At 57.7% G+C, this 26,745-nt stretch overlaps 2 protein-coding genes across 6 annotated transcripts in view; both read left to right on the top strand.

Moving 5' to 3' along the window:
• The first annotated feature begins 239 nt into the window (after window positions 1-239).
• NCLN (nicalin) lies at window positions 240-14,447 on the top strand. Of its 4 annotated transcripts, none has more exons than XM_069589477.1 (16): window positions 240-339; window positions 442-875; window positions 6,140-6,330; window positions 6,422-6,566; window positions 7,392-7,486; window positions 8,308-8,388; window positions 8,681-8,784; window positions 9,660-9,748; window positions 9,833-9,972; window positions 10,200-10,378; window positions 11,276-11,363; window positions 11,454-11,492; window positions 11,580-11,740; window positions 12,600-12,653; window positions 12,745-12,823; window positions 12,917-14,447. In XM_069589477.1, the coding sequence occupies exons 2-16, from the start codon at window positions 692-694 to the stop codon at window positions 12,971-12,973; spliced, it is 1,686 nt and encodes a 561-aa protein (XP_069445578.1). In that variant the 5' UTR covers window positions 240-339; window positions 442-691; the 3' UTR covers window positions 12,974-14,447. The 4 variants fall into 4 exon arrangements, with proteins under 4 accessions (XP_069445578.1, XP_069445576.1, XP_069445577.1 ...); XM_069589475.1 differs by having other exon boundaries at window positions 11,577-11,740; XM_069589476.1 differs by having other exon boundaries at window positions 245-875.
• Window positions 14,448-24,842: 10,395 nt separating this feature from the next.
• Window positions 24,843-26,745, top strand: part of CELF5 (CUGBP Elav-like family member 5) — a 47,648-nt gene continuing 45,745 nt past the window's right edge. The window contains exon 1 of one of the 2 annotated variants that reach the window (XM_069592819.1): window positions 24,843-25,181. In XM_069592819.1, coding sequence (XP_069448920.1) covers window positions 24,923-25,181 — 259 coding nt within the window. In that variant the 5' untranslated portion in view covers window positions 24,843-24,922. The remainder of the gene's footprint in view (window positions 25,182-26,745) is intronic. The other variant, XM_069592821.1, reaches the window with a different exon arrangement.

The raw sequence follows: 26,745 nt of genomic DNA, 5'->3' as shown, positions 1-26,745 counted from the left end.
TTATCCAAAAATTATATAACCCACCCGTTGTGTGCCCGGCCTTGGGTCAAGTTCTGAGGAATACATCAGTGCACAAAGAAAACACAAGTCTTTGCCCTCAGGCAATTTAACATCTATATTCTTTGGGACTTTTAAGTGATTTTTTTCAGACGAGGGAAGACTTCAGCTCCCATGATCCCTTATGCTTGCTCGAGACCACAATTCCCAGGAGCCCTAGCGCAACAGGTCCGCCCCTCTCTTCCTTATTTCTAACTTTCTTCCGGGTCGCAAGGTCACCTCCTGTACAACCTCTCTTCCTCCCGTCCTTCGCCTTTCTCCCACAGCAAAGGCATGGTTTCAGTAAGTTACACTTCTAATAGTATGTTTTAAAGTCTCCGTATTTTCTGACTTGGAGTTTAAGTGAAACTTTAGCCAGACAGCCACCACAGCTTTCTCTATTAGGGGGAGTAACAGAATGGGCCCACAACTCCCATGTGGCTCCACGCGCCGGGAAGACTACAACTCCCAGTAGCCAGCGCGGCGGACAGGTGGCCCTCGGCGGTGCCGGCAGGACCCCGGGGCGGGCGCGGGCTGCCCCGAGCGTCGCCCGCAGGACCCCGGCGCCTACCCATGCCGAGGTGAGTCCGCGGGAGCCACCGCCACCGCCGTCCCGACCCCGCCGCCGCCCCGCGCGGCCCCGCTGCTGGCCAGGATGCTGGAGGAAGCGGGCGAGGTGCTGGAGAATATGCTGAAGGCGTCGTGTCTGCCTCTCGGCTTCATCGTCTTCCTGCCCGCGGTGCTGCTGCTCGTCGCACCGCCGCTGCCCGCCGCCGATGCGGCGCACGAGTTCACCGTGTACCGCATGCAGCAGTACGACCTACAGGGGCAACCCTACGGTGCGTGGACCCGGGCCCCTGGCCTCCCCCGTGGGCCCAGCTCTTCTCCTGGGCTCTTGGTCTCCCCCAGCACAGCCTCCGCGCTGGGGCCCTGACCTCCCGCCCAGCCTCCCGCCTCCCTAGGGCCCCGGCCTATGCCGGCCGGGGTGCACCTTCCTGCGGTTCGGTCTCTGCTCCCTGGGCCTCAGGACCTGCCTCTCCCACACGTCCAGCAGGAGTCCAGCTTGCAGACTTCACTTGGGCTGCCAGACCCTTTACCGGAGCTCCAGGCAAGTCCGAGCCTGGATACCTGGACCGCTGCTGGGCCCCTAGCTCTCTGTCCAGTGTCCCAGGGACCCACCGCACTGGCTCCCACAGCCCTCTGGCCCCGTCCCCAACAAGGGGTACCTGCTCCAGAACGCAGAACTCCCTCCCAGCCTCAGGCCACACTGTCGCTGCTCCTGACCTCCTGGGTCCCCTCTCTCTCCCCAGTCCCCAGCTGGAACAGAACGCCCGCCTTGGGCCTCCTTGATTTGGAGTGGAGCCTCTCAGCGCCGTTCTTCCAGGCTAAGCTGGCCAACTCTACACAGCCGTTCAGCACCCGGGTGCGCTCTATCTAGTGCTCACATTCTGCTCTGCTTTAGGGCTCAGAGCTCTGATCGCTCACCCCAGCCTATCTATGTCGAGGAGGCCCTCCCTACTCCCTGGACCCAGCTCATGGATTCGGTTCCTCAGAAATTCTCCTGCCTTTGGGCTCCTGAAATCCGTTGGACCCCATGTCCTGCTCCCTGCTCCTTGGGAGCGCACCCACCCCTCAGCTTCCTGGAAGCCCCCTTGCTGCTCCTTCTCCCCAGGGTTGCAGGCCTCCAGGCCTGGATCCTGCCTAGCTTCTGTTCCTCAGCCCTGCCCCCTCATCTGTTAAAGTCTTTCGAAAGTGTCCTCTCTTTTCCGGGCCTTGCTGTATCTGGTGTTCCAGAACCTTCTGGCCTCTGGTTTCTCTCCCAACTTGGTGTCTTAGGCCCCCGGCAAGCAAGGCCTGTCCACGCCATGAGGGCTTCCCCTCCCCAGTGCCCCTGTCCCCTCATCTCTGAGTCCTGGTTCTCTTGGACTGGCCTCTCTCGTTGGAACATCAGGCCCAACCTGAGTCCCCTGGACCCCTCGCCACTGCCAGGTCCTTGGGGAGCCCCGGTGTCTGGAGACATCCCCCTCAGACCCCTTCTCACCCCAGTTACATCGTTTCTGTTTAGTGCAGTGGTTGTCTATCCACGGGTCCCTGAGTGATGACTTTGGGCCGTCATGATTGACAGGCTCCTGGAATTTAGTGGAGCCGGGCCAGGGGTGCTGCCCCACACCTCACCGTGCCCAGGACAACCTCACTTAGAAAATTATCTTGGCCAGATTGTCAGCAGTGCCAAGGGGGAGAACTCAGGGTTACAGTGTTGGCTGCAGACCCCAGGCTCCTCTCCAGTGGGGTGGTAGGCCAGGAGCCGCTAAGGAGTGGGAAGTTTATATGTGTTGTTGGCATCCCCCTGGGAAGAGGGTCTATGCCAGTGGTGTCACAGGTGGCCCTTTGGGATGACTTTTGGCGTTTCACCATCATAATTTTGAATAGCCACGTGTGACTGGCGGCTCTGTCCTGGTCTGGAGAATTCCGCCATCCCATTGGCAGGATCCTAGCTCTCTCCAGATCAGCTCGCAGGTCCTTCCCTCACCGTGTCACTCCCCTGTCCTGTCTCACACTGGGAGCCTTGCTGCGAGCTCTCCTAGCACACCCAGCTCTGCCCCGGCCCCTTGGGCAGCTGTAATCTGCCGCCTGGATGCCCCGTGTCTCCTGCTGCCTGCCCAGTGCTGGCCTGCTTGCTGATATGGCCTCCTGTCCTTGCCCAGACGGGCGCTTCCTGACACTCCAACCCTGATCACAGAGCCATGTCTGCCTCGTCCTCCACGTGGGCCCTCAGAACCTTCAATACTCTCTCCCTTTCCTCCTCCCCTCCTCTCTCTGAGTCCTTTGCCCCCAGTCCTTCCTTCCTATTCTTTTTTCTGACCCCGTGACTCCCTCACCCCACATGCCCTCCTTCCTGGCCCCCATCTTTGCCAGACACTGAGTGGGCTCAGGGATGAGCAGAGGGGCCTGGCAGGGCACCCACCCATCTTGGCTCACACATCTATACCCTCACCCTGGTCCCACCTGGCAGTGTCCCCATTGGTAGGGATGTAGGGTGCCTGCCACTGCCTGGGGAGATGCTGTGGGATAGTCCGGTGGAGCAGGGAACCCCACCTCCCTCCCAGTGGTGGAGCATTTAAGAGCTGCTCTGCTGGGTCATTGCTGATTGCAGTAACCCCAGCATCGCACATGCCCTTGCTCTGAGCCTCGTTTCCCAACTTCCTGTCCTCCACACCTCTTGAGAAACCGGCAGGAGAGGCTATGTGCTCTTTGAGCTGGGGTGTGAGCTGGGCCCTGGGTGTGGCCTGCCTCCCCACCCTCCCACAACGGACTATAGCCTCCCTGGTCTGGGCCGCTCATGCCCATCCCACTTGGCCCTAGGGGGCTCTGGTAGGCGGGGACATGGGCACTCACGCCGGGCACCAGGATGGGCTCTCCGCCCCTGTTTGTAAATAAAGTTTTATTGGCACTCCGCCATGCCTATAGTCAGTGGCTTTGCACAGCGTAAGACTAGTGCCACTGCAGGGAGAGAGGATTGGCCTTCGATTGAAGTCTGCGACCTCCGTTCAGATCTGGTCCCATCGTGGGGACCTGCAACTTCCCATCCAGGTGTCCAGAGCCCGTCGTGACGCAGGGGCAACAGGCCTCGCAGACTCCAGCCTCGCGCCAACCAAGGCGGTCTCTGCTCTTGGGGTGCTTGGCCTCTGAGGGGGCACTTGGGCATCTGGCGTCAGCCTGACTCTGCTCTCACCCCCTCCTTCCCCTCTCTGGCCGTCGTCCTCCTTCTGGAAAGCGGGTCACAGTAGGCTCCACAAGCGGCCGTGTGTGTCCCCACCCGAGGTGACATCTGAGCCACCCCCGGGAGGCTGCGGCTGGGACAGGTGGGGCAAGTTTCAAGGGCTCCTGAAGGTCTCTACTGCCCTCCCCTACTAGGCCCTTGGGGGCTCCCCTGTCACCCTAAAGCAGAAGCGGGGCCCCGGAGGGGTGGGGAGAGGCATGGAGGCCCCTGGCTGGTCCCCTTGGTCACTGGCCCCTGCCCAGAGACGGCCCTGCCCTTTCCCACCTGGGACACCGTCCCTTCTGTGTCCTGCTGGTCCCCTCCCCTGGACGGGCCCTTAGGATGGGCTGTAAGAAGCGACCCTTCTCCTGCTGGCCAGTGCATTCCTGCAGAGCAGCGGGCGAGGGGGGGGACTCTGAGCCTGAGGCTCCGTGGGGCTTGGTATGTCCCCAAGGATGCCAGTGTCCCGTCACCTGGCACCTCGTCCTCCAGGCAGCGCGGTCCAGCTCCCGTGGGGAAACAGACCTGTTTGTCTGCATTGTTTTCTTGACACTTGCTGTGAGGGGCTCAGGGTGGAGGCCCTGAGGCCACACCTGCCCCCAGTGTAGGAGGATTAGCGTGCTCGCTTTGTGCATCCCAGCTCAGCCAGGGCCTGTGAGACATTTTGGGCACTGTGTGTCTTTGTCATCTGGGAGGTCTGACCGAAGAATCTGGAGTTTCAGCAGCATCCTGCTGAGTGCTAGTGGCCCCAGCAGTTGAGGGGGCTGCCTGAGCCCCCCCCACCCGCCCCCGTCCAGGGAGGACAGGGGGCCCCGAGGGCCGGCCGCCGGGGCCTGTGCACCTAGGCAGTGCAACCATGGGAGTCCATGTGCTGCATCAAACATCTGCACTGCTTCTTGCCCCTTCAGCTCTCAGGGCAGCGGTGCTCTGTGTGGGAGGGGCCGCACCAGCCTTAGAACAGTGGGCTTCCCTGGTGGCTCAGACAGTAAAGAGTCTGCCTGTGATGCAGGAGACCTGGGTTCCATCCCTGGTTTGGGAAGATCCCCTGGAAGAGAAAATGGCAACCCACTCCAGTATTCTTGCCTGGGAAATCCCATCAACAGAGGAGCCTGGTGGGCTACAGTCCATGGGGTCACAAAGAGTCAAATACAACTGAGCGACTTTCACTTTGGCCACACAATCCTGGTTACAACCTGCCCCTTCCACTCGGGTGGGAAGGAGTCAATTGCCTGGAATAAGCTTGTGAGCAAGGCAGGGTCCACTCCAGGAGGCAGCTTCTCACTTCCTACCTGATTCTCTGGATCTTTCTTGAGAAAAATCCGGGTGGCCCTGCTTCCAGGGGACATGGGGCCATGTCTGGGGTCGTCTGTGGTTACCACATCTAAGGGGGTCCTGGCAACAAGGGTCTGGGGGCCAGGGAGGCTGCCCTGTGCCCTACAGCGTCCAGGATGGCCCACAGGCTACAGAGTGGCCCTGACTGTGGAAGAAGGTGGACAAGCCCCGGCGCTTGCCCTCCTGAGGGGCCTTGGGGAGACCAAGCGTTTGTTCATTCCGTGTTCTGAGGGCACTAGGCTGGTAGTTGCTAGGTGATGCTGGGTTTGCACTGCAATGAACAAGGTTTGTGCCCCTGGAACCCCAGGCTAGTTGCCTGGGGGCTGGGGGCGGGTTGGCCTGGAGAGGGCAGGGTTTGGGTTTTCCCTAGGACATTGGGAACCTGGGGTGGGGAGGTGCAGCCTCTTAGCTTGGGGGCTCCCTCTGCTGGTGTCTGGACCCTGGAGTGGCGTGGGTGCTGGGAAGACTCCTGGGCATCTCAGGACAGTCTGGGCAGGGCAGGAGGCTGGGGATTGGGTTTGCTCAGCAGGCACCTGTCAGCCCTGCGGGTCCTGGAACCATGGCGAAGCCACTGGTGAAGGACTGGGGGAGCAACACCAGCTGAGTTCCAGTCCGAGTGCTCTTGCTGAGGGGCTGGCCTGGGGGTGGGGGCGGGTGGATGCCTCTGTCGGGTGGGTTGAGGCCACCAGCCCCCTGAGCTGCTTCAGGGACATGGGGTGGAGACTCGTTGCCCGGCCCAGCGGGCAACCTGCACGTGGTTGCAGGGTGGCTGAGTGGACAGGGACATCACTTTCTGGGGGATGACTGCAGCAGGGGTGTAGTGCGGAGAAGCGAGAGCGAGAGCAGGGACGGGCTGTAGGGCCGTGGTCTAGGAATGTGGGTGTGGAGGGGAGGTTGGCCCAGGGAGAAGGTTCTCGGAAGGCCCCGCGAGTCCCCGGGGTTGGGGTGGGTGTGCGGCGGGCTGGCGGCCGGCGGGGGTCCAGCACCCCTCTCAGGGTCCCGTCCCCACAGGCACGCGGAACGCGGTGCTCAACACAGAGGCGCGCACCATCGACGCGGATGTGCTGAGCCGGCGCTGCGTGCTCGTGCGGCTGCTGGACTTCTCGTACGAGCGCTACCAGCGCGCCCTGCACCAGTCTGCCGGCGCTGTGGTCATCATCCTACCGCGGACCATGGCCGCTGTGCCGCAGGACGTCGTCCGGGTGAGCCCTGCCTCGCCCTGGGGTCCCCTCTCTCCCTCTGGGCCCCCTTCCCCCACACACACCGCAGAGCGAACGCGTGCCTCTCTCTCAGCAATTCATGGAGATTGAGCCTGAGATGCTGGCCATGGAGACCATCGTCCCCGTGTACTTTGCCGTGGAGGACGATGCCTTGCTGTCCATCTATGAGCAGACGCAGGCTGCCTCCGCCTCCCAGGGCTCCGCCTCCGCCGCCGAAGGTGGGCTGGTGGGGGGTTGCTGCAGGGCGGAGGGTGCGTGGATGGGCTGCGCTGTGCTGTTTCTGGGGCTCCCCTTTTCAAGCCAACACACGCTTAACCGAGGGGGCACCGGGCATCACGGATCGCATCTTGCAGCCGCCACCCGCAGGGAGGAATCTTCCCGGACCAGGGATTGAATTCTCGTCCTTTGCACTGGCGGGTGTGATCATTATCAGTGAGCCACCAGGGAATCCCTACAGTTGTGTTTTTAAATGTTTAAATGTGTAAAGAACAGAAGGACTCGAGGCAGGGTGAGCTCCTGGGCATTTTAAGGGAGCCCCTGCCCCCAGGTGAAGTGGACCATTAGCTCACACCGTGGAAGGTGGGCACACTCTCTCCCGATTCTGGAGAGAACAAAACTTTATGAATCTCTGGGTTCTCACACCATCTCCACTTTTGGGGCTGGGCTGGAGGGTCGTGAGCTGTCTGATGGGAAACATGTTTTGGCATCCCTGCTCAAGTGACCCTTAGGAAGCTGGGTCAGAGGCAGTGTGCACCCCTCTGTGATTTAGGAAGGGGCCCTGCAGAGCAGAGCAAGGGCACACATGGGCTGCCATGTGGGAAGCAGGAGATTGTTTCACCAGCCCTTGTCCTGGATGCCCAGATTCGCTCCCATGTCCAGTTATCACATTGTGTTCTGTCCATGTGATCAGTCCCGCTTTTGCTCAGACCAAACGCCTAGAGTCTGGGGTGACGAGGACCCAGATTCTGGTCTGGGACCTCCCCCCCCAGCTGCTGCAGGGCAGTCACGGGGCTCAGGCTGACCCTCCCTGGCCCTGTATCCAGTGCTGCTCCACACCGCCACCGCCAACGGCTTCCAGATGGTCACCAGTGGGGTCCAGAGCAAGGCCGTGAGTGACTGGCTCATCACCAGCGTGGAGGTAAGTACCTCGCGCCTAACTTCCTGTCCCCACTGGAGGGGCTGCTGCTTGGGTGACGGGATCAAGTCACCGCCTCTGGGTAGGCGGGGCTCCTCCACCTCCTCCTGTTTCCCTGACCCCTGCCTGCTGGAGTGGCCACCCCCTTCCCTTCATGGAACATTCTCTAAGCTGGTAGAGAGGAGAGCTCAGGGCAGCAATTAAAGCAGAATGCAGAAAAATCCAGACGCCCGTCTCCCATCAGGAGGGGTCCAGGCCAGAGCAAGCTCCCAAGTCCTCCCCCACTTCCATTCTCTCCACGGGCAAATGTGGGGTTTTATCACTGCTCCCCCCAGCAAAAAGCTCCGAGCAGTTTTGTTCCCACTCCCCGCACCAGGAGGCCTCTGCTGTCTCCTTGCAGGGCAGCCCTCCATCCAGAGAGTAAAGGCCGCAGGGCCTTAGCACCTGATGCCCGTAGGCAGTGCTCTGGACAGGCCGTCTCCCCAGCCGCTCCTCGTTGTGTTTGACGGAGGGCCGGTTACACAAGAGGGCTCTTCCCGTGCTGTCCTTACGGCCAGGGTCTTGCGGACGGGCAGGGTCTCCATCAGTGGAGCTCAGCCTATGAAGGGTAGGCCTGGTTTCCAGGTGGAGAAACAGCTGGCACCTTGGCCCCCAGCAGAGCCTGGCCCGCCTGTTTCTGTAAATAACGTTTTACTGGAAAGTGACCGTGCCCACTGGTCCACTGGTACCCGCAGTGTAGCCGGCAGAGCCTAGAACGCTGCCCCCCAAGGTGAGGGTGGCTGTTGCTTCCTATGGGCAGGCCCTTCACACCCGTGTCTCTACAGGGGCGGCTGACTGGGCTGGGTGGAGAGGACCTGCCCACCATCGTCATCGTGGCCCACTACGATGCCTTTGGGGTGGCCCCGGTATGTCCGTGCCCTTCCTGCCCAGCTGGGGAGTCTAGCTTCAGGCTGCAGGGTAGCAGGGTTGGGGGAGTTTCCCACGTGTGCAGGGGTTGGGCCACACCAAGGGTGCATCAGTCAGGTTTGGGCAGAGCTGGGGGTTAGTGGGGAGAGGAAGCAATCCCAGCTGGACTGGAAAAGAGGACTGAAGGTAAGATTGTGGGGGTGGGGTTCAGAGCGGGCCACAGGCCGGGGTGGAGGTGGGTGGTGGTGCACGTGGAGGTGGGGTGAGTGTGCCCTTTGTCCTTGCCTGCAGTGGCTGTCTCACGGCGCGGACTCCAACGGGAGTGGTATCTCGGTGCTGCTGGAGCTTGCCCGCCTCTTCTCCAGGCTGTACACCTACAAGCGCACCCACGCGGCGTGAGTGACAGGGCCCAGGGCTGGGGGCGGGTTGACCCGGGATCTCAGAGTTGGTTCAGTCAGGCCCCGCCCCTCCAGGTCCATCCACCTACCCTCTTCCTGGGGATCCCACCAGGGGCTGGGCTGCTTCCAGATGCAAGAGTCAGAAACCCCTGCAAAATTGTCATTATCACTTAGAAAAGCGTCTCCCCATCTTGGTGCCGGACACTGCGGTCCTTCACAGGGGCACTTGTCCACACAGCACGGTGCCCTGGGAGAGCAGGGCCCTAGTAGCCAGCGGGTCTCCCCAAACTTCACGCTCCAGGCCCCACGCCTGCTCTCAGGCAGCTGGCTTGAGAAGCACTGTGCTCACAGTCCATTGGGGGTGGGGGGGCGGGGTGGGTGTTGAGATCAAGGTGTTGTCAGGGTCACACTTGTGTGTTTCTTTTATAAGGACTGCCGTGGTTGTGGTGAGGTGGGTGCAGCTGGGGTGGGGGCCCGGTTATATGGTCCTTCACCACCCCACTGGCTTCACTCCTGCTCAGGGAGGTGGTGCTGAGTTCCCATCACTTCCTGTTTCCTGATTGGTCCGCCCAGTCTGAGTGTGTGGACCACTCTGAGTGGTCCACCTCTCCACTCAGAGGTCTCTGGAGCCTCCCTTCTCACCCTGGAGACACTGGGTGAAGTTGGGATGTCTGTGATTGTCTGGACTAGGGGGCTCCTGGCGCTCATTTGTGGGGGCCAGGGATGTGTCCAGCGCCCGCAGCGCTCAGGATGCCCCGATGTCAGCAGTGCCAGGACAGGGTGGGACTGGGTACTCAGCAAGGAGACCACCCCCTCCTCATTGGGAGCCTGGACTCCCACCTGTCAACTCTGGCCCCACTCCTCCCTGCCAGGTACAACCTCCTGTTCTTTGCTTCCGGAGGAGGAAAGTTTAACTACCAGGGCACCAAGCGCTGGCTGGAAGACAACCTGGACCACACAGGTGAGCAGCCCCCACTGCCAGGGTGAGCTCTGGGCCGCCGGTGCTCCCCCACACCCCCAGCCCACCAGCCCTCACTGTCTGCAGATTCCAGCCTGCTCCAGGACAACGTGGCCTTCGTCCTCTGCCTGGACACCGTGGGCCGGGGGGACAGCCTCCACCTGCACGTGTCCAAGCCGCCCAGGGAGGGGACGCTGCAGCACGCCTTCCTGCGGGAACTCGAGACGGTGGGCGCCCCGTGGGGGCTGGGCGGGGACATGGGAGCTGCCCGTGTGAACCCTGGGGCCTCGGTTGGGTTTCCGGTGGGCAGGTGGGCTTCTCCTCAGGCTCCAGAAGCAGGAGGTTGGGGAGGGACTGGGGATCCATCGGGCGGCACGGACCACCTCTACAGAGGCCGGTGAAGCCAGGGCGTGGTGCATGGGCACAGGGCAGAGGCTTATGGCTCTGCTCGCAGGTGGCCGCCCACCAGTTCCCCGAGGTGCGGTTCTCCATGGTGCACAAGAAGATCAACCTGGCCGAGGACATGCTGGCCTGGGAACACGAGCGCTTCGCCGTCCGCCGGCTGCCCGCCTTCACCCTGTCCCACCTGCAAAGCCACCGCGACGGCCAGCGCAGCAGCATCATGGACGTGAGGTGAGAGCCCCCCTGCCCCCATCAGACCGAGCAGCGGGGCCCATCAGGCTTCCTGGAGGAGGGGGCACCAGAACCGAGGGCATGAGCCAGGAGAAGAGAGGGAAGAATTTTGATTGGGTAGGGCACTGGGAGAGCCAGCGGCCGCCACCTCACCCTGCCCCCGGGCCGCCTGCACCCCACGCCCACTCGGGTCAGGATGTGTTTGTCGTCTCTGAAGCTCCCCGCTTCTGGTCCTGTGTGGCCTCAGCCCTCGCTGCCCTGGGCTCGCGGCTGTGCCGCCGCCCTTGGCTCCGTTGTTGTGGCTCCCCTCCTTATGAGGACAGAGCCATGGACTGCGGGACCTCCTGCTCCACTGTGACCGCATATTAACCAGTCACATCTGCAGACACCCTGCTGCCAGCTTAGGTCCCATCCCGGGGTTTGGGCGGCCGTGGGTGTGGGGGGCACTGTAGCCCCTCCACAGGGCGTTTCCTCAGCTCTGCCCTCAGCAGCCGGCCGAGGCAGGTGTCCTGACCGCCCCCCATACCCCCAGGTTCTGGAGGAGCACACGGGCCCAGAGCCATCTGGTCACTGAGGCCCATGGCATCCTCAGGGCTCAGCTGGGCACCCGGGCAGCCCTGTGGGGGGTGGGGGACCATCCGCTGGGAAGGCTGTTGTTTTTCTTGTCTTTTCATCATCAGATACATATGTGATCATTCTTGGTTTTGGGTGATTGATGCCACTTCCAAATAAGTACGTTTGTAAAATCTGCCCTCTAAAGCAGATGGGAGGGGAGTTCAGGATGAGGTGGGGGACACATGTACAGCTGTGGCTGATTCATGTCATTGTATTGTAAAGTAATTAGCCTTGAATTAAATAAATAAAGTAAAAATAAATAAATAAAATCCGTCCTTGAAGGTCCCGGGTTGACTCGAAAACCCTAACCCGAAACACGAGGCTCATCGCTGAGGCCCTGACCCGCGTCATCTACAACCTGACAGAGAAGGTGAGCCCCGGCCACCCACGAGCCGCCCTCTCTGCCCCCCCAAGCGCTGAAGGGGGTCTGGACTCAGCCCCGCCCCGCCTCTCTCTGCAGGGAACGCCCCCGGACATGCCGGTCTTCACAGAGCAGATGGTAATGGCCTGGCCGGCGGGTGGGTGGGCTCGGGGGCGTGGTGGGAGTGTGGGGGGTCCTTTGACCACCGCCGCGTCCCCGCAGCAGATCCAGCAGGAGCAGCTGGACTCGGTGATGGACTGGCTGACCACCCAGCCACGGGCCGCCCAGCTAGTGGACAAGGACGGCACGTTTCTCAGCACGCTGGAGCACTACCTCAGTCGCTACCTGAAGGAGGTCAAGCCGCACCACGTCAAGGCCGACAAGCGGTGAGACCAGGCGCAGCCCCTGCCCCCAGCTGGCAGAGGGCCCTTCCAGAGTCTCCCTGCCACACCCTGGAACCAGATGGAGCAAATGGAAACTCAGGGCGAAATGTCACAGGATGAGTGAGCAGTGTAGGCGCCCTATTAAATCTGAGCTCCAGGTGGACGAACTATTCCAGCATAAGTACCCCTCACGCGGTGTCTGGGACACACACTGAAAGCCTGTGTAGTCTTTATCTTCAGTTGTCACAGAACTGAAGCCCCATGTTTTATCTGGCAGCTCTGTACCCCTGCCGACCCTCTGTGATCCTTCTGTGCCCTGGCCCCCTCCTGCCCTCGGAATGCTCCTGCCCACTGCAGGCCTCCTGGGTTTTGTCTTCTTTCTGTTTGATGCTCCCACGTCCCCTGGTTGGGATGAATTAGGACTGAGGAAGGGTGTGGGTGACCCTCAGGCAGGAGACACCCCTCTTCCTCCACAGACAGCTCAGTGCCACTCACTGGCTCTCCATCTTCCCCCCAATTTGTGGCACTCCAGGGAGACAGAGCTCTTGAACTGAAGAAGAAACTGAGGGACCCACAGCCGTGCAGCTGGGGCTTCAGAGTCCTCAGCTGTGATCATTCTCCCTCTATAGAAACGAGACCAGAGAATTTCCACAGTCACCACACTGTTAAGAGAGTTGTTGGCCCAGAAAGCCATAGAAAAGATGTTAGTTCAGAATAAAGGACACCCTCCCCTAGGACAGACAGTGGCAACCCCCATAGACACATACCCAGCATCCTCCACCGTGCTGTGTTCCTGGGCTAGTGGGGCTTCAGGTGGCTCCGAGGTCAGGGTGAGCCTGCTGAGCAAGTGCTCTCTTGCCAGGGACCCCGAGTTTGTCTTCTACGACCAGCTGAAGCAGGTGATGAACGCCTACAGGTGAGCGCCCTGTCACTGCCCAGGGGCCTGGGTCCTCGGGACAGCTGGGAGCAGCTGGCTGACCGCCTCCACCGCCCCCTCCCATCCCCAGGGTCAAGCCAGCCATCTTCGACCTGCTTCTAGCCGTCTGCATTGGTGCCTACCTCGGGATGGCTTACACAGCAGTCCAGGTAAGCAGGGGGCGGCGGGAGGCGGGTCCTTGTGGGAGCCCAACAGGTGGCCCTTTTCCCCTGGTCTCACTGGAGTCCTCCCACTGCCCCCAGCACTTCGACCTCTTATACAAAACAGTTCAGAGACTGCTGAAGGCCAAGACGCAGTGACCGGGCTGCCATCCCCGCCTCACCTGGAGGGCAGGGCCTCCCCCTCGGTGGCCGAAACCCTTCATTACAGAGCTTTTCTGTGTTGCTCTTGAGGACTTGGGGGCTTCTTTCTCTTTTTTGTCCTTTGCGCTCCCCTGGAGGAGCGTCGGTGGAGGTCTGGGGCCAGGCCACAGACTCGGGGACAAATGTGTGGATGAGCCCCCCACCCTGGAGTTGGCCCCATGGCCCTGGGGCATAAGCCATGGCCAGGAAAGAGGAAAGGCGCCCAGCGTGGCCTTGGGCATCACCCCCGCCTAAGACGCTGACCCTGGACCTGGCAGTCGCAGGCCAAGGAAGTCGGGCCAGGCCACCCCCCAAACCTCCAGCCCTCCACCACGCTGGCTCTGTTCTGACCTCGAGGCTGCCCTCCGCATTCCCCGACCACCCCCCCCCCCAACCCCCACCCCCGCGTGCTCCAGTAACCCGGGCTCTCCCTTCTTTCCTGTCTGGAGAGTGCGCCACAGGGCCTCTGAGTCTCTGGGTTCCGGCCCCTCCCTCGTAGCCTTGTGCACCGCCTCCACACCCCCCAGCCCGGCTGAGGGGAGCCAGCTCAGGGGGTGGCCTCCAGACTCTCTGAAGCCCCTGGGCAGCTGGCGCCCTGGACACCCGGCACCCTCCCTGTCGGCCCTCTCACCCTGCCTCTGGGTTCCTCTGCCCCTCCCCCTGCCCGGGAGCCCCGCCCACCGCTCCTAGTCCTTGGGGCTCCTGCTCAGCCTGTTCTCCTGAGGAGCCCTGGGGGTGGAGGCAGCCCCTCTGCCCCTGTCCCAGGGCCTCGGTTTCCTCATCTGCAAGGAGGAGGTCACCTTCAGGGGGAGCGTGTTCCCCCATATCGCCAGAGGGGACGTGACCACAGGGGAGCTCATCCTGGGACCTGGAGGGGCAGGTCCAGGCCTGAGCCCCTGGGAAGGGGTGAGGCGGGGGAGGCAAGCAGGGCTGGGAGTGACCTCAGGGAGACCCAGGTGTACCCATTCATTAGCAATATAATCAGTGACTTGTTGAGTGCTGGGGACTCAGAGTCCAGGAGGAGGGACTCCAGGGGCCTACTGGCCACCAGGGAACGCTCGCCAGCCTTCCGATTCGGAGGGACTGGAGACTGGCTCCCTCCTGAAGCTACCTACCGCCCACTGGAGGGAACAGGTGACTATCTGGCAAGCCTGGGAGGGGCAGGCATGGGGGCTGCAGGTTCCTTGCCCCTCCCTGTCTAGTGGCCCATCTGCCCCAGACGTTTACCCAGAGCCCGGCCCCCTCTAGGGCGATGCGGTGCTGGTGGCCCGCCCTTCCCCGGGTGTGAATGTGTGAGCCAGGGGCCGGCTGGGGATGCCGAGTGAGTGTCCTTCCTCCCCGGGGGGCGTGGTCAGGGCCACTGATTGGGTGGAGCTCAGGCTGCTTGTGGGATGCGGCCAGACGATGAGAAATAAAGCCATAACAAACCACAGCATCGCGTGTCCTGTTGGGGCTGGGGCCTCAGGGTCTGGACAGAACCCCTGAGGGTCGTATGCATTTCTTGGGGGGTGGGGGGGGAGCATCATGTCTGTATAAAGAGCAGAGTCGGTGTCCTTCCTGCCCCTGGCTGGGACCATCACTCGCCCCATGGCAACACGAAGGTGACAGCCAGCTCAGGGCTGATAGATCATGGTGAGGGGTGGGGGTGGCGTACCACAATACAGCTGGAGTCCGTTACCCCCCAGCCCTGGAGGCAGTGTGTGTCCCGTGTGTCCCCCGGCTCCCGGCCTCAGGGTCGCGTGGCCATCTCTTCTGACGTCTCATAAGCACGCATCCGTCTTTGGGCTTAGGGCGCATCCTGCTTCAGCCAGCATGCCGTTTCCACGTGAGGACACATTCCGAAGTTCTGCATGGCTGTGAATTTGGAAGGACACCATTCAACCTGATATGGGGGGAAGGGTGATGGCTGTATGAAGGTCAAGACCACTGGCCAGCCCCAGCCCAGGCTTTGGGGAGGCCCTGGCCAGTCATTGGGGTGCCTGGTGCAGCTCCACACTGGGGTTCCAGCAGTGGGCTCCCTGCTCTGGGCCTGGGAGCTCCCGAGGGGTCCGCCTGCTTCCTGGGCTCCACTGGAGGAGACTCCTGATCCGGGGCCTGTCCCTGTTGGCTTCTGCCTGTCCACACTGTTCTCAGTGCCTTTGTGTCAGGGTCCCTGCATTGGGGGCTTTGGTTTTGGGGAGCAGAGAACAAAGTACAGAGACGTGTGCAGCTGGGAGAGGAAGCCTGGGGGAGGCAGGCAGTACAGGGGGTGTGGCTTGAACTCCACGGCTTCAGCCAAAAAAGAGGGCTGTGAGATCCTTGACCCCAGGGAGGTGGGAGCCTCTGGGGAGCTGTGGGCAGAGGAGGGGTTGGACTCAGGTGCTCACAGGCGCCCTCTGGTGGCAGCTTTGGGGAAGGCAGACTGGGAGTGGGTACACCCAGCAGGTCAGGGGGGGCTATGCTTGTCCAGGTGGGGGACACATGAGGGGAGAAGGAGGCTGGGTTCCCTGGACCCAGAGGAGAGGCTCAAAGGCTGTTTCTGGACCATGTGTGGGCCTGACCACAGAGCTGCTCAAGTCTCCATAGTGACTCCCATCTTCAAGGTCAATGTCACTACCGCCTCTTCTCAGACCCTCATATCCCCCACACTGCCCTGAGGCTGGAGGGTGGCTCTGGCCCCAGCTCGGACTCAGGTAAAAAGGGGGAAAAGCCAGCCCCTCTCCTTATTTCAACACAGGCTGTTAACTTCCTCTTCCTTTTCTACGAAACTGTGCCCATTATAACCAAAAACATGAAAACCACAACACCGGCAGGCAGACACAGCTGCCCTTATGTATGTGCCGGTGTCTCTCCGTCATGTCCACCCTGGGTATGTGGCGTGTGTACATGGGTGTACACCAGGTCACATTCTGGAAATGAGATCCACGTGTGAAAAACAGTATTTCTGTCCATAGGCATGTTAGGCGGTGAGAGGTGCCGTGTTCCACCCACGGAACCATTGCCACATGGAAGGCGTGGTGTATGTTTTGTCCTCAGAGCTCCTCCTGGCTTCCATCCGTGACCCCTCCCTGTGGCCTCCTTGTTCCCAGGTGCCCTCTGGTCCCGCCACTGCAGATCAGTCTCATTCAACTGTGGAGTCAGCCAGTATTTTCCCACATGTGCCAGGTGCCCTGCTGGGCATACAGACGCGGCTGCCAAGCAGAGACCCTGGGCCCTGTGGTCCACTGGAGTAAAAATAAACCTCCCAGGTGGACATGAGTGGGCTTTTGAGTGAAATCAGGATGACAGGAGGGACTGAGCCATATGGAAATCCAGGACAGTGGTCCAAGCAGCGTGCACAGCCTGTGCAAAGGCCCTGGGGCAGGACCAGGCCTGGCGAGTTGCAGGAGCAGTGAGGAGGGGGCCTGTGTGGGTGGGGCAGTGATGGAGGGGGAGAGAGGAAGGAGGTGAGGCACAAGAGGCCCCTGGGGAATTGGTGGGCGTTTGCTTCCTGCTGTCAAGAGTGATGGGAAGCTGTGGGGAGGGAAGGGCAGAGGAGAGGAGGGCTGCAGCAAGGCCACTGACTCCCAGGAGACAGTTGTGCAGATGACCCTGTTCTGTGGGCTCCCTCAGAACCAGTGAGCATGATCCCAGGTCTCCATCAACCCTGGGCAGCAGCAAACAATTTGGGCAAAGGTGCAATCCCATATTAGGACCCCAGTAGCATCGATCTCTTTCCAGGGTCTGTGTTTTAAGGCTATAAAACAGGAAGAGCATCTGATGAGACCACCTTGGTCTCTCCTCTTTCTGCACAGAGCCGTCTCCCGCTGTCTGTAATTCTCACTCTTAAAAACGTCTGTGTGTGTTTATGGTTATGTTGTTGTTCAGTTGCTCAGTCACGTCCAAGTCTGCAACCCCATGGACTGCAGCACACCAGCCTCCTCTGTCTTCCACTATCTCCCAGAGTTTCCTCAAATTCATGTCCATTGAATTGAATCAATGATGCTATCAAACCATCTCATCCTCTGTTGTCCCCTTCTCCTTCTGCCTTTAACCTTTCCCAGTATCAGAGGCTTTTCCAATGAGTTGGCCCTTCGTATCAGGTGGCTAAACTATTGGAGCTTCAGCATCAATCCTTCCAATGAATATTCAGGGTTGATTTCCTTTTGGATTGGCTGGTTTGATCTCCTTGCAGTCCAAATAACTCTCAAAAGTCTTCTCTAGCACCACAGTTCGAAGCATCAATTCTTCAGCATTCAGCCTTCTTTATGGTCCAGCTCTCACACCTGTACATGACTACTGGAAAAACCATAGCTTTGACCAGATAGACCTTTATTGGCAAAGTGATGCCTCTGCTTTTTAATACGCTGTCTAGGTTTGTCATAGCTTTCCTTACAAGGAGCAAGGGTCTTGTTTATGGATATATACACAATATTCAGCTTCGCTTGCGTGTGGCCTACACATCTGTGGGTCCCATTGTACTGTCCTCTTGCATTAACTCTTGCTTTGGTATCTCTCACACTCCATGCTCTTTTCCCCTGCTGTGTAGTATTCTGAACTCAGAAGGTACAACGGCTTATCTACTGGCGCCCTGCTGATGTTCATACCGTCACAAGCCTTCATAGGTGCCTCTCAGGAGGGAGTGTATTTAACCAAATGCCAGAGAACTGTGGCCCTTGACTGTGTATGGCCCACTGCCTGTCTTTGTAAATAAAGCTTTGTTGGCACACGGCCACAACCAGACGCACCTGGCTGTGAATCACCCTCAGCTGTTTTCTCGCTGCACGGGCCACAAACCCTCAAGTGCTTACCGTTCCGGCTCTTTCTGGGAAAAGTCCGCAGCCTCCCAAAGTCTGCCCTCTGGTTTCTCCCCTTTCTTACCATGGGACTCATTTGGCAGCTACCAGAGCAGGCTGGCAGTGCAGTCCTTTTGCAAGGGACACACGTCGTGGGCTTCTTTGGACATTTCAGCCTCAGTTCAGGAGCTTCCCGAGTGGCTCAGACAATAAAGAGTCTGACTGCAATGTAGGAGACCCGGGTTCGATCCCTGGTTCGGGAAGATCCCCTGTAGAATGGAATGGCTACCCACTCCAGTAGTCTTGCTTGGAGAATTCCATGGATAGAGAAGCCTGGCGGGCTGCAGTCCATGGGGCTGCAAAGAGCTGGACACGACTGAGTGACTAACACACACACACCCTTGGCTTCTTTTGACATTTCAGCCCCAGTTCTAAGAGTTATTGATAATTTTAATCAGTATTTGACCTATAGAAGGTCCAGAAAAAAATTAAGGGAGAGGGGGAGCGGGGGTGTAGGGGGGGCTGGTACAGGAACCAGGAATGAAGTGGGGGGTGTCATTGCCGAGCTCAGGGCGATGTGTCTGCTGGGTGTCTCACAAGAGAGTCGCTGTTCCCCCTTTGTGATTGATTAATGAGCAAGTTGTGGGTTGATCCTTTAGTCCCATGGTCAGCGACCACTGACAGTTCCTGCTTGAAACCACTGGGACCTGGTGCCCAGCGGGGACCCTCCTGCCATTCCTCTCCTAAAGGCACGGGTCAGGATCACATACCTGCTTCTATGTCCAGTTTGCAGGGGACAAAAGGGTATCTGGGCAGGAGAAGTATCTTGCCTTAAGGTCCCTTGGCAACAGGACGCTGCTGGCAGTCTCTTTTAAATATATATATATTTTTATTATTTGGCCGCGTCCTGCAGCATGTGGGGTCCTAGTTCCCCAGCTGGGGATTGAACCCATGCCCCCACAGTGGGAATGCAGAATCTTAACCCCTGGACCACCAGGGAAGTCTCCCACCTTTTTTATTTTTATTTTTTTAAGTCTTATTGATATACATTCACACACCATAACATTTGCCATTTCAATGTGTATAGTTCAGTGGGTTTTAGTCCATTCACAGAGCTGTGTATCTGTCAGCTCTATCTAATTCCAGAACGTCCTATCCCACTCCCGAAGGGAAACCCTGCTCTCGTGAGCAGTCACCCCCCTCAGCCTCTATCCCAGCCCCTGGCAACCACAAACCCACTGTATGTCTCTGTGGATTCTGCCTGTTCTGAACATTTCACAGAAATGGAATCCTGCAATATAGACTCTCATGCCGTTTCGATGGCGAGTTACAGAAACACAGTGAGTCTAGCTCAGTTCAGAAAAGAGCATTTATTCATCTCTTTCTCATTCTAACTTGGGGAGGGGGAAGATCCTCTGACAAACTCTCTAGTTCAACACCCAGGCCCTCTTGTTCCCAGGCTCAGACTCCCACAGGAAGAAGCCCTGAGGGGCAGGTGTCCACTCCTAGGGTCAAAGGGGCGGGGCCACAGCAGAGGAGGGATGGGGGATGGGACCGTGACCACTGAGGGGTGCGTGGCCGGGTCCCCACTCCTATCTCCAGCCCCTCCTTTCCTCCCCCCACCTCCCCACGGGGGAGAGATTTGCTCAGGGGGTGACGGAGTTCTTTCAGATTCCCCTCCCCCTGGCTGTGTCCAGGGAGTGCGGTTTGCTGAGAGAGGGGGCAGCGAGGTGTTGGCTCAGTGAAAAATCTTTTCCCATCCCTGAAGCCAAATGGCGAGGGTCAGGGAGGATCCGGGGGTCCCTGCAGGAAGGCGGATGGGCAGTTCCCTCCCAGCAGAGGGAGGGCAGTGGGGCTGGGGGCTCTGAGTGCTGGACAGCCCCAGGTGCCTTGTGTCCTTAGGTGCATGAAGGCAGGAGGCATCTGGGGCAGGTGGGGACTGCGGTACAGTGTTTCTGGGGGACACATCCTGAGCCCCTAAGCCCTGTCGGATGGGGACATTTCAATCTCTGGTGATGTGCCAGAGGAGGTGTACACATCCCTGAAGGGATGAGGCTGAAGGACACAGGGTCCAAGGGGACGGGGCACAGCTGACCTTCACCCAGGAGGACACTTGGGCTGGCAGTGCAGAGACCACCGGCACTGGTGCTCCAGGCTGGGCCCCCAGTCCCACTGGCTGACCCTCCCACCACCACCGGAGGAACCCCCAAACTAAGGACTGCAAGACCAGGCCCCAGAAGGGACGTTTCCCTTCATGGGCCCAGTCCTCGTCACACCCACGCCCTGCAAAATGAACCCACGCCCTATGAGAATGAGAATCTTGCCTGTGGACGTCAAGACGGGGACACAACGGATGTCTCCTCACACCTTTGCTGCCCCTCACTTGGAGACTGGTTTGAAATAGAGTCCCATGCCCCTTATCAGACCCAGGGGTTGAGGGTGGTTCTGGGGGTGGTTTTCAAGAGAATGCCCGCCCAGGTGGTCTGCACACCTGAGGGGCGGTGCAGCCTGGACATTGCCCCCCTGATCCCAGTCTGGCCCCTCTGCCGAGGTAAGCCAAGGTAAGCACCTTACCTGTTCACATCAGCAGTTCTCACCTTGGACCCTGGGCCACGTCTAGGGACAACTGTCACAACTGGGGGGTGCTCTTGGCACCAAGAGGGTGGGGCAGGGAAGCTGCTCAACACCCCACCCCCGCCCCTGCACAGAGAATGACCTGATCCCAATTGTAGGGAGTTTTCCTTTAAGATAAATTAAGTCTGTGTAATTATTTTGAGAAACTCTATTGTGGGAGACTGTGCAAAGGTCCTGGGGCAGATTTTTGACAGAAGATCCTGAGAGCCAGTCAACCGGCTGGGAAGTATCTCAGCCCCAGATTCCCCATCAGGCTCTGTTCCCATCCTCACTATCTTTTAAGTCACAGCCCAGACCAAGGACCTCCTGCCACGAAGCTGATGTGACCAGCTTTCCTCTGCTGATGATAAAATCAAAGTCAGCCTCAAGTGTCCCAGGTGCCCTCAGGCACACAGTCTTGGTTTTCTCTGCCATGACCTGTTCCCTGATATGGCTGATGTGTGTCAGGGAATAAACGCCAGGGGTGAAGATTGCTTAGGAGGTGGGAGGCTAGTGGTAAAGAATTCTGCCAGTGCGGGAGATGCAATAGATGAGGGTTTGATCCCTGGATCAGGAAGATTCCCCTGGAGAAGGAAATGGCAACCTACTCCACTAGTCTTGCCTGGAGAATTCCATGGACAGAGGAACATGGTGGGCTACAGTCCATGGGGGTCACTAAGAGTTGGACACGACTGATCACACACACGGTTACTGAATTTTAGGTCGTGGAGGTCAGACTCAAGTTAGACTGGGCTCTTCCCCACTCTGTCTCCAGTGGGAGAAAGAGGCTGAGGAAAATGCCTCTTTGACTCGCAAGAGAGCTGGTGGGGTTTTATTTTTATTCTTTTAAATGACTCTCCCAGCACATCAGAGGGCCACAGGGCTTCAGCATCCTGTCTCCATGGAGACAGAGCCTGTCTCCAGCCCAGCTCCACCAGCTCAGCCTGGGGCTGAGCCAAGAACCAGGGGCTGTGCAGGGCCAAGGGGTGGGATGTTCTAGGAGGACACTGGATCCGTGACCCGGGTTCTGCTCCTCCTTCAATCCTATCTTGGGGTGGCTGCTGTTATCAGGCAGGGTTACAGCCATTTATTGAATGCTAAAGGTGCTCCCGGTTTTATGCTGAGCCTCACCTATTAGCATCACTGAATCCATGCCAGGGGCTTCCCCCCTCTTTAGTCCTAACTTGGCAAATAAGGAAACTGGAGCTTGACTGTCTAAAGTGTGAGGAAGACGCTGTGGGATTGTGGGAAGCATGTGGGTTCATATCCCAGCAGTCTCAGTGAGTGACCTTGCCCAAGTGACTCGACCTCTCTGGGCCTCAGTTTCCTCCTCTGTAAAGTGGGTATAGTAACAGTACCCACCTCTAATGCTTGCTATGAGGGTGACCTTTCCTGAGGAGCAAACTTTAAGGATAGAGAAAAATAGAGAATATTTTAATACACTAGTTTTCAAAAACTAAAAATAATGCTGAAAAAAATCCATGATGAACAAAAAGGTCAACATTTTAAATACAATCAGAATTACTGATTTTTCCTTTGGCTCATCACAGCACTATGACTGGTCCTTTTTGTTTCAAAATAAAGAAAAAGAAATAGGGACTTCGCTGGTGGTCCAGTGGTTAAGACTCCATGCTTCCACTGCAGGGGCATGAGTTTGATCCTGGATCAGGGGACTAAGATCCCGCATGCTATGTGACCAAAAAATAAATTGTTAAAAAAAGAGAGAGAGAGAGAAAAGAATGCTTCTGTATTAAGAAAAAACAAAACAACAACAACAACAACAAAAAAAAAACACAAAGGAAATACATTTAAAATAAAGTCAGGGTCAGTAGACTGACCCCTAGTGGCTGTGTGGTGCTTTTTATCTTACAACCTCTGACCCCAGTTCCTCCAACCCTGCCTCAGGGCCTTTGCACCTGCCTTTTCTTTCTTAAAGGCCATCCTCTCTAAGCCTTCCGTGAATTTGCCTCCTAAAGCCATCTCTCCACTTCTGTTGCCTTCATTGCATTGAACACAGTCTAAAGTATCTGGTTTAGGGGCTTCCCTGGTGGTCCAGTGGTTAAGACTCTGCAGAGGGCTATCCCTGGTTGGGAAACTAAGAGCCCACATGCCTTGTAGCATGGCTAATAATAATAAAGTATCTGGTTTATTTGTCTGTACTCATCCCAGGCATTGTGCTGTGGATTGAGTCAAGCACTTAGCACAGAGCCTGGTGTTGGAGAGAGAGCAAAGTGACTTATCAATCAATCAATAAATATGTAATGATATGAAGAACTGACTCATTTGAAAAGACCCTGATGCTGGGAAAGATTGAAGGCAGGAGGAGAAGCGGATGACAGAGGATGAGATGGTTGGATGGCATCCCCAACTCAATGGACGTGAGTCTGAGCAAGCTCCAGGAGTTGGTGATGGACAGGGAAGCCTGGCGTGCTGCAGTCCATGTTGTCACAAAGAGTCAGACATGAGTGAGTGACTGAACTGAACCGAACATAACATATTAGAATTAATTAAATTATCATGAGTATAAATGCTATGGAAGAAAAAGGAAGCCTGAGAAATGAAGTAATGGTGGCTAAATGATCTTAGATCAGGTAGACACAGAAAGTGATGGGAGGTTGAAGGAGCGGACCATGTACCATTTGGGTGAAGGGCATTCCAGGCACAGTTGTGCAAAGGCCCTGAGGCAGCACCACACCTCATGTGTTGGAGGAACAGTGAAGTGGTACGTGTGTCTGGAGCAGACTGAGGAAGGGAGAGAGAAGGTGGAGGGGAGGGCAGGGAGGTGGTGCAGGAAAGACTCAGGCTTTAATTTGGAGACATCTTTGGATATTTTAAAAAACTGAATTGTAGTTGATTTACAATGCTGTGTTAGTTCCAGGTGTACAGCAAGGTGGCTGTGTACATATGTATATGTATATATTCTTTTTCACATTCTCTTCCATTATAAATTATTACAAAATATTGAATATATATAGTTCCCTGTACTATAGAGTAGGTTCTTGTTATCTATTTTATATATCTACTAATTATATATAAATACATTATATATCTATATAGATATAATATAGATATATAGCTACGAATATAAATAATATAATACTAATATCTACTAATATAGATAATATAATTTATTGTATCTACTAATCCCAAACTCCTAACTTATACCCTCCTTCCCATTTGGTAACCATAAATTTGTTTCCTATATCTGTGAGTCTATTTGTTTTGTAAATAAGTTCATTTGCCTCATTTTGTTTTTGATTCCACATTTAAGTGATATCATATGATATTTATCTTTCTCTGCCTGACTTACTTCACTTAGTATGATAATCTCTACATCCATCCATGTTGCTGCAAATGTCATTATTTCATTCTTTTTTTATGGCTGAGTAGTATTCTGGGGTGTGTGTGTGTGTGTGTGTGTGTATACACAGACATGCATACCACATCTTTATCCATTCATCTGTTGATGGACATCTAGCTTGCTTCCATTTCTTGGCTATTGTAAATAGTGCTGCTATGTATCTTTGGAATGCGTGTATCTTTTCAAATTCAAGTTTTCTCCAAATATATGCCCAAGAATGGGATTGCTGGATCATATGATAGATCTATTTTCAGTTTCTTGAGGAACCTCCATACTGTTCTCCATAGTGACTGCTCCAATTTACATTCCCACCAACAGTGTAGGAGGGGTCCCTTCTTTCCACACCCTCTCTAGCATTTATTACTTGTAGGCTCTTTGATGGCCAGTGTGAGGTGACAACCTCCTTGTGGTTTTGATGGAGAGTTTTAGCAGGGGTGGCGTGATGCCCATAGAGAACTTGGCCCAAATACATCATTTCTTTCTAAATATTTTGAACAGTATGTGCCCGTGGCAAGTGTGACCAAAAGTGTTGCTGAGGATAGAACACAAAGATCGCTGTTTCTGTTCCGTAAGTTACAAGCTTAAAAGTGCTGAGCACAGTATTATAAAAATGCTCTTCCTTGTTGCTGTTATTTTTGTTATTATTAATGTTATTATTCTGTCTGCTTAAACATTCCATGGACAGTCCTGTAAAAGCCAAGTGAGCGCCCTATAGAACTGTGTGCTACTTTTTGTGTTTTTCTGGTGTTATCAATGGGAAGACTTCGAGCCACCTCGAAGCCCGGTCGGTCCTGCCTAAAGATTTGCCGTCACGCACCCAGAAGGCAAGGGTTACGAGCCCGCTGGCCTCAGTTTACCGGCCCGGACTGGGCGGCCAGGCAGGATGCCGGTTGTCTGGGATGCAGGATGTTCCAAGTGCGATTCGGGATAGACGATGCGCGCGGGGGCGCCGCCGCGGCGAGGCGCGCTCTGGCCGCCAGGGGCCGCTGCGGAGCCGCCCTTTTGTGGTCCTGATGCTGGCGCGAGCGGGCGCGCGGAGGAGGGAGGAGGGCGCGGGGACCGGGCGGGAGGGAGGCGGGAGGCGGTGTCCGTCGCTCCAGCTGCGAGTCCGTCCGCCGCCCGCCGCCGCCGCCGCCGCCGCCGGCTCGGTCCCGCGCCCGCCGCCCGCCTTCGCCCGCCATGGCCCGCCTGACGGAGAGCGAGGCGCGCCGGCAGCAGCAGCAGCTCCTGCAGCCGCGGCCCTCGCCCGTGGGCAGCAGCGGGCCCGAGCCCCCCGGGGGGCAGCCCGACGGCACGAAGGACCTGGACGCCATCAAGCTGTTCGTGGGCCAGATCCCGCGCAACCTGGACGAGAAGGATCTCAAGCCGCTCTTCGAGCAGTTCGGCCGCATCTATGAGCTCACGGTGCTCAAAGACCCCTACACGGGCATGCACAAAGGTGGGCGCCCGGCTCGCTCCCCTCCCCTCTCCTCTCCTCCCTCGGCCTCCCCACCCCACCTTCCGGCATCTTCTCCCCGCCACCAACCTCTCCTCATCTCCTCCCTCCGCTTGCCACTGCCACGGCATCATTTCTTCCCCCCCATCCCCGTTCTACCCACCCCCTCCTCCCCCCTCTGGGGGTGCAGCTGACAGATCCGAGCTGGCCCCCTCCCCTCCTCCGCCTCCACTCCCTCCCTCCCCACCTTCCGGCATTCTCTCTCTCTCTGTCTCTCTCTCCCTCTCCCTCTCTCTCTCTTCTCTTCCCTTTTCTCTCCTCTCTCATCTCCCCCTACCTCCCATCCTCCCCCACCCCCAGCATCCTTCCCTCTCTCCCTCTCCCTCTTATTCCCTCTAGACCCCCACCCCTTCCTCCCTCCCTCACCCACTCTTTCTTGCCCCTTTGCTGGGAAGCTGCCTGAACACTGCCACCCCTCCCTGTGCCCCCCCCCCATTCATTTGGCCTCCCCAGGCCCCGTCGGGGAAGTTTGCACCACTGGATTTCATTGCTTTGGTCATTTTCACAAAGCCAGGCCGGCGGGGCAGGTCCAGCCGGCCGCGGGGGACACGGATGCTCAGGATCTCGGGCTAATCGGTAACTACAAAGAAAGCGGGTGGGGGGTGGGGGTGCAGGCAGCTAAGCCAGTCAGGGGGGAGCGCCGGCCTCTTGGGTGGTTCAAAGGCTACCGTGTGCCCTCCCCGCCATGCCCACCCTCTCTGTTTGGATCAGCATTCCCCCTCCATTTCTCTGTGCCCCCCACTGGCCCCTCCGCACCCAGACTGCCGCCTCCACCTTTGGCTTGAGTTAAAACTGGCCAAGCCTGTTAGCAGTGTGTTGAGGGCTGAGGCCAAACACGATGAGCTTGGGCTGTCCATCTGGCAGAGCCCAGATCCTGGGGTGGACGGGGAGGTGTGGGCGACCTGTGAGCCCAGCAGAGGAGGCAGGTCGGGTGGGAAGGCCTGCCTGCCTCCCTGCCACCTGATTCTCTGTTGGCATGCTGAGAGGGGGTGCTGGGGACTGTGGCCCCAGCCCTGGGCTCAGATCATGGCACAGTGTCTGAATTGGGGTGGCCCTGGCAGTTCTCCTGACAGGGGATGGGGACTGGGGGGTGGGGACGGTGAAGACTGTGCTGACACCCTCGGTGGGACCCTGGAGGGGCCTTGGGGTTGGATCAGGGCCCATGACCTATTTCAGACTGCATTCATCCCCGTCTTCCTCTCTGTGTGGCAAGCATGGTAAGCATGAATACGTGTTTGTTGAATGAATGAATGAATGAATGAATAATGAACGAATGGATGAGTCAATGAATGATAGGCTGGGACAGGCCATTGGGAGGATCTGGTGGGTTGAAGTCCAGGCCTGCCACTTCAGGTAGCCCCTCCAGCTGGTACCCAAGGGGAGGAAAGCAGCTCCTCCCATCCCCCATCTCTTTCAAATCCAACCATCACCAAAAAAAAAAAACAAAACAAAACTGGGCCTGGAAAATCTAACCGCTCCCTGTGGCCTAGGAGGGCAAAGGGCTTGT

This window comes from Ovis canadensis, chromosome 5, assembly GCF_042477335.2.
Source record: "Ovis canadensis isolate MfBH-ARS-UI-01 breed Bighorn chromosome 5, ARS-UI_OviCan_v2, whole genome shotgun sequence".
NCBI lineage: Eukaryota > Metazoa > Chordata > Mammalia > Artiodactyla > Bovidae > Ovis > Ovis canadensis.
This window is presented reverse-complemented; position numbering and strand designations above follow the sequence as displayed.